This window comes from Trypanosoma conorhini, assembly GCF_003719485.1.
Source record: "Trypanosoma conorhini strain 025E chromosome Unknown Tco_14.4_contig_01492, whole genome shotgun sequence".
Taxonomy (NCBI): domain Eukaryota; phylum Euglenozoa; class Kinetoplastea; order Trypanosomatida; family Trypanosomatidae; genus Trypanosoma; species Trypanosoma conorhini.
The window spans coordinates 1-2,206 of record NW_021705590.1 but is presented as its reverse complement, the minus strand read 5'-3'; the positions used below and the strand labels follow the sequence as shown (position 1 = coordinate 2,206).

General features: G+C 67.2%; 3 protein-coding genes across 3 annotated transcripts; 2 read left to right on the top strand and 1 right to left on the bottom strand.

Annotated features, from left to right (window-relative positions):
• Tco025E_10142 (uncharacterized protein) lies at window positions 1-348 on the top strand (the record flags this gene model as incomplete). The annotated part of the gene is made up of 1 exon (XM_029376930.1): window positions 1-348. A coding segment is annotated over one exon (348 nt), but the record flags the coding sequence as incomplete, so codon positions are not given.
• Window positions 349-512: 164 nt separating this feature from the next.
• Tco025E_10141 (uncharacterized protein) lies at window positions 513-941 on the bottom strand (the record flags this gene model as incomplete). Its single annotated transcript, XM_029376929.1, has 1 exon — window positions 513-941. One exon carries the CDS (start codon window positions 939-941, stop codon window positions 513-515), a length of 429 nt encoding a protein of 142 aa, XP_029222956.1.
• Window positions 942-1,069: 128 nt separating this feature from the next.
• Tco025E_10140 (Tcoingi protein) lies at window positions 1,070-1,561 on the top strand (the record flags this gene model as incomplete). The annotated part of the gene is made up of 1 exon (XM_029376928.1): window positions 1,070-1,561. One exon carries the CDS (start codon window positions 1,070-1,072, stop codon window positions 1,559-1,561), a length of 492 nt encoding a protein of 163 aa, XP_029222955.1.
• Between the last annotated feature and the right edge of the window lie 645 nt (window positions 1,562-2,206).

Here is a 2,206-nt window from a genome sequence, read left to right as displayed (position 1 = left end):
CGTGGCTTCCGCAGGGTTCCGTGCTCGGCCCGCTGCCGCTCATCGTTGCCGCGAACAGCCCCCGGTGAGGAGCTGGTGAGCATCCCCAACCTTGAACTTGCTTTCTCCACTGATGACCTGACCGCCATTACTCGCATCACCGAGAGAGCGAGAGGCGCTATGGAGTGCACGTTACGGAAGGAGTTGGGCAGCGCCAAGATGGGCAGAGCGGAACAAATACGAAGCCCAGCGCCGCGAAGACAAAGTGCGCGCTGTTTTGGCACCGCCCTCACGGACAGCAGGGAACTGCACGCGGGAGAGGCCCGCTTGTCGCAGGATTGCCTCCCGCGGTTGTTGGGGCGGTTTTGATCCAGTCATTGCGCGGGGTTGGCCGGCAGGCGCGGGGATCCCTTACCTCCGCAAGGAAACAAGACTTATGAAGATCAAGGCGGTGTCTGTGAGAACGCGGAGGACGAAATGCGAGAGGCTTCGTCCGCCGCCCAAGACCCTCACTGGTGGGTCCCCCAACTCCTCTACGGGCAGTGGCGCGCTGCAACACGGCTTCGCTGTCGGCGCTGGAGCGCCTGGAGAAGTCCCACACCCGCGCCGCCGGCGTCATCGCTGGCGTTCCCGTCGGGGCCTCTCGGGCAGCTGCTGAAGCGAGGCTCGCCTTCTCTCGTTGGAGGGCTTTGCGTCGATGCGGGGTATCCAGTGCTATCTGCAGTAGTGCGTGCGCAGTGGCGAGGTAGAGCGCCACGCCGAGGCTCTTTTCCTGCCTTCCAACCCGACACACTCAGCCCTCCGCCTGATGGCGGGTAAGTTGCACGAGCATAGGTGCTTTTGGCCCGCCCCATTGCCGCGGAGCCCCTCGATGCCGCCAACGCGCGTATGTACCTTGGCACGTCGCCGCCGGCTGGATTGGGCGCCGGTGCCGATCCGGAGGAGAGATACAAGGGATGCATGCTGCTGGCGAAGTCGAAGGCGCATGCCCTCCTCTACACACTCAATGGGCGGACGGCTCCGTAGAGCTCGGAGTGGGGACTGGCTGCGCCGCCCGCTTAACTTAGCGCCAAGCACGCGTCCGTGCAGTATGAATTGTGGCGGCGGCTCGCTGGCGCGCGGCCGCCGAGCGGAGTGCCAGGCCACGGAACAGAGCCCCGCTGAGCTCCTGCTGTGCGTTCTGAAAACGTCCGGCAGGCGAGTGGCAGGCGTGTTCACCGACTTTCTGTCTCTTCTGAGCGCGCTTGAAACGGGCCCGACCCGAGCCACGGACGGGGTGCTCCGCCGCATTTGGAGCGTCATTGCCGGCCCGCTCCGTCGTGGCGCGTGCGCCTGCGGTTTAACTTTATTTTTTGGGCGCGCCGGCGCCCCTCACACACACAACGAGGCGGCTGATGAACTTGCGAAAGCAGCGCTGGGGAAAGTTCAGGGCGCACCCGCGCGGATGGCGGACATCCGCACCGCCACCCGCCGCCGCCACGTACAGAAAAAACTGAGGGGGCCGTCATTATCCCCGCAGGACCCGACAGCCAGCGCCGGCGCCTCTTCGTGGATGGCGCGAGTCCGCAAACAGCCCCGCTGACGCGTGCAGGGGAGTTGATTCTGGCGCGGTGTTGCGCGGGCGCCTCGCCTCACTTGGTGGGCCGCGCCGCATCGCCACGCAGCCAACAGCCTCCCCAAAAAATGTCGATGGTGTCGGCCGCCCCGAGCGTAGAGGACCCCCTCCTCGGGGAAACCCCCCCGCACACGCACACGCCGGCCGTTCCACTGGCAGTCACAGCGTGCCAGGCACTGTTTTGCCCGGTCTGCCTCAAGGCCTGCGAGCCAGGCGCCCACCCGCGCGATAACACGCATTGCGATTAGTCACCGTGGCCTCGGCGAGGCGCGGGCCCTAAGGGCGGCTAAAGGAGCCCTGGCGGACGCCCCGGAGGGGCACGCAAGCGTCTGCGCGAAATGCGGCTTCACGACAACTGGTGGAGAGGCGCTTCGGGTGCGCACGTGGCGACGAAGCACGCGATAGGCCCGCCCCCCGAGTGTGAGTGCGGTGCGCGAGGCCCGCACCGCACCGCGCGCGAGAACCCCGGCGCCTCCTCCACAACCCCGGCCGCCGCCGCGAGAGCGCGTCCATCAGCGCGCCCTCGGCCTTGGCTGCCCCGCTTGTGGCAGCGCTGCCGCGCGCGGTTCCNCTTCATTGGCGCAGGCCCNCTGCTGCNGCCACGCGCCCTGA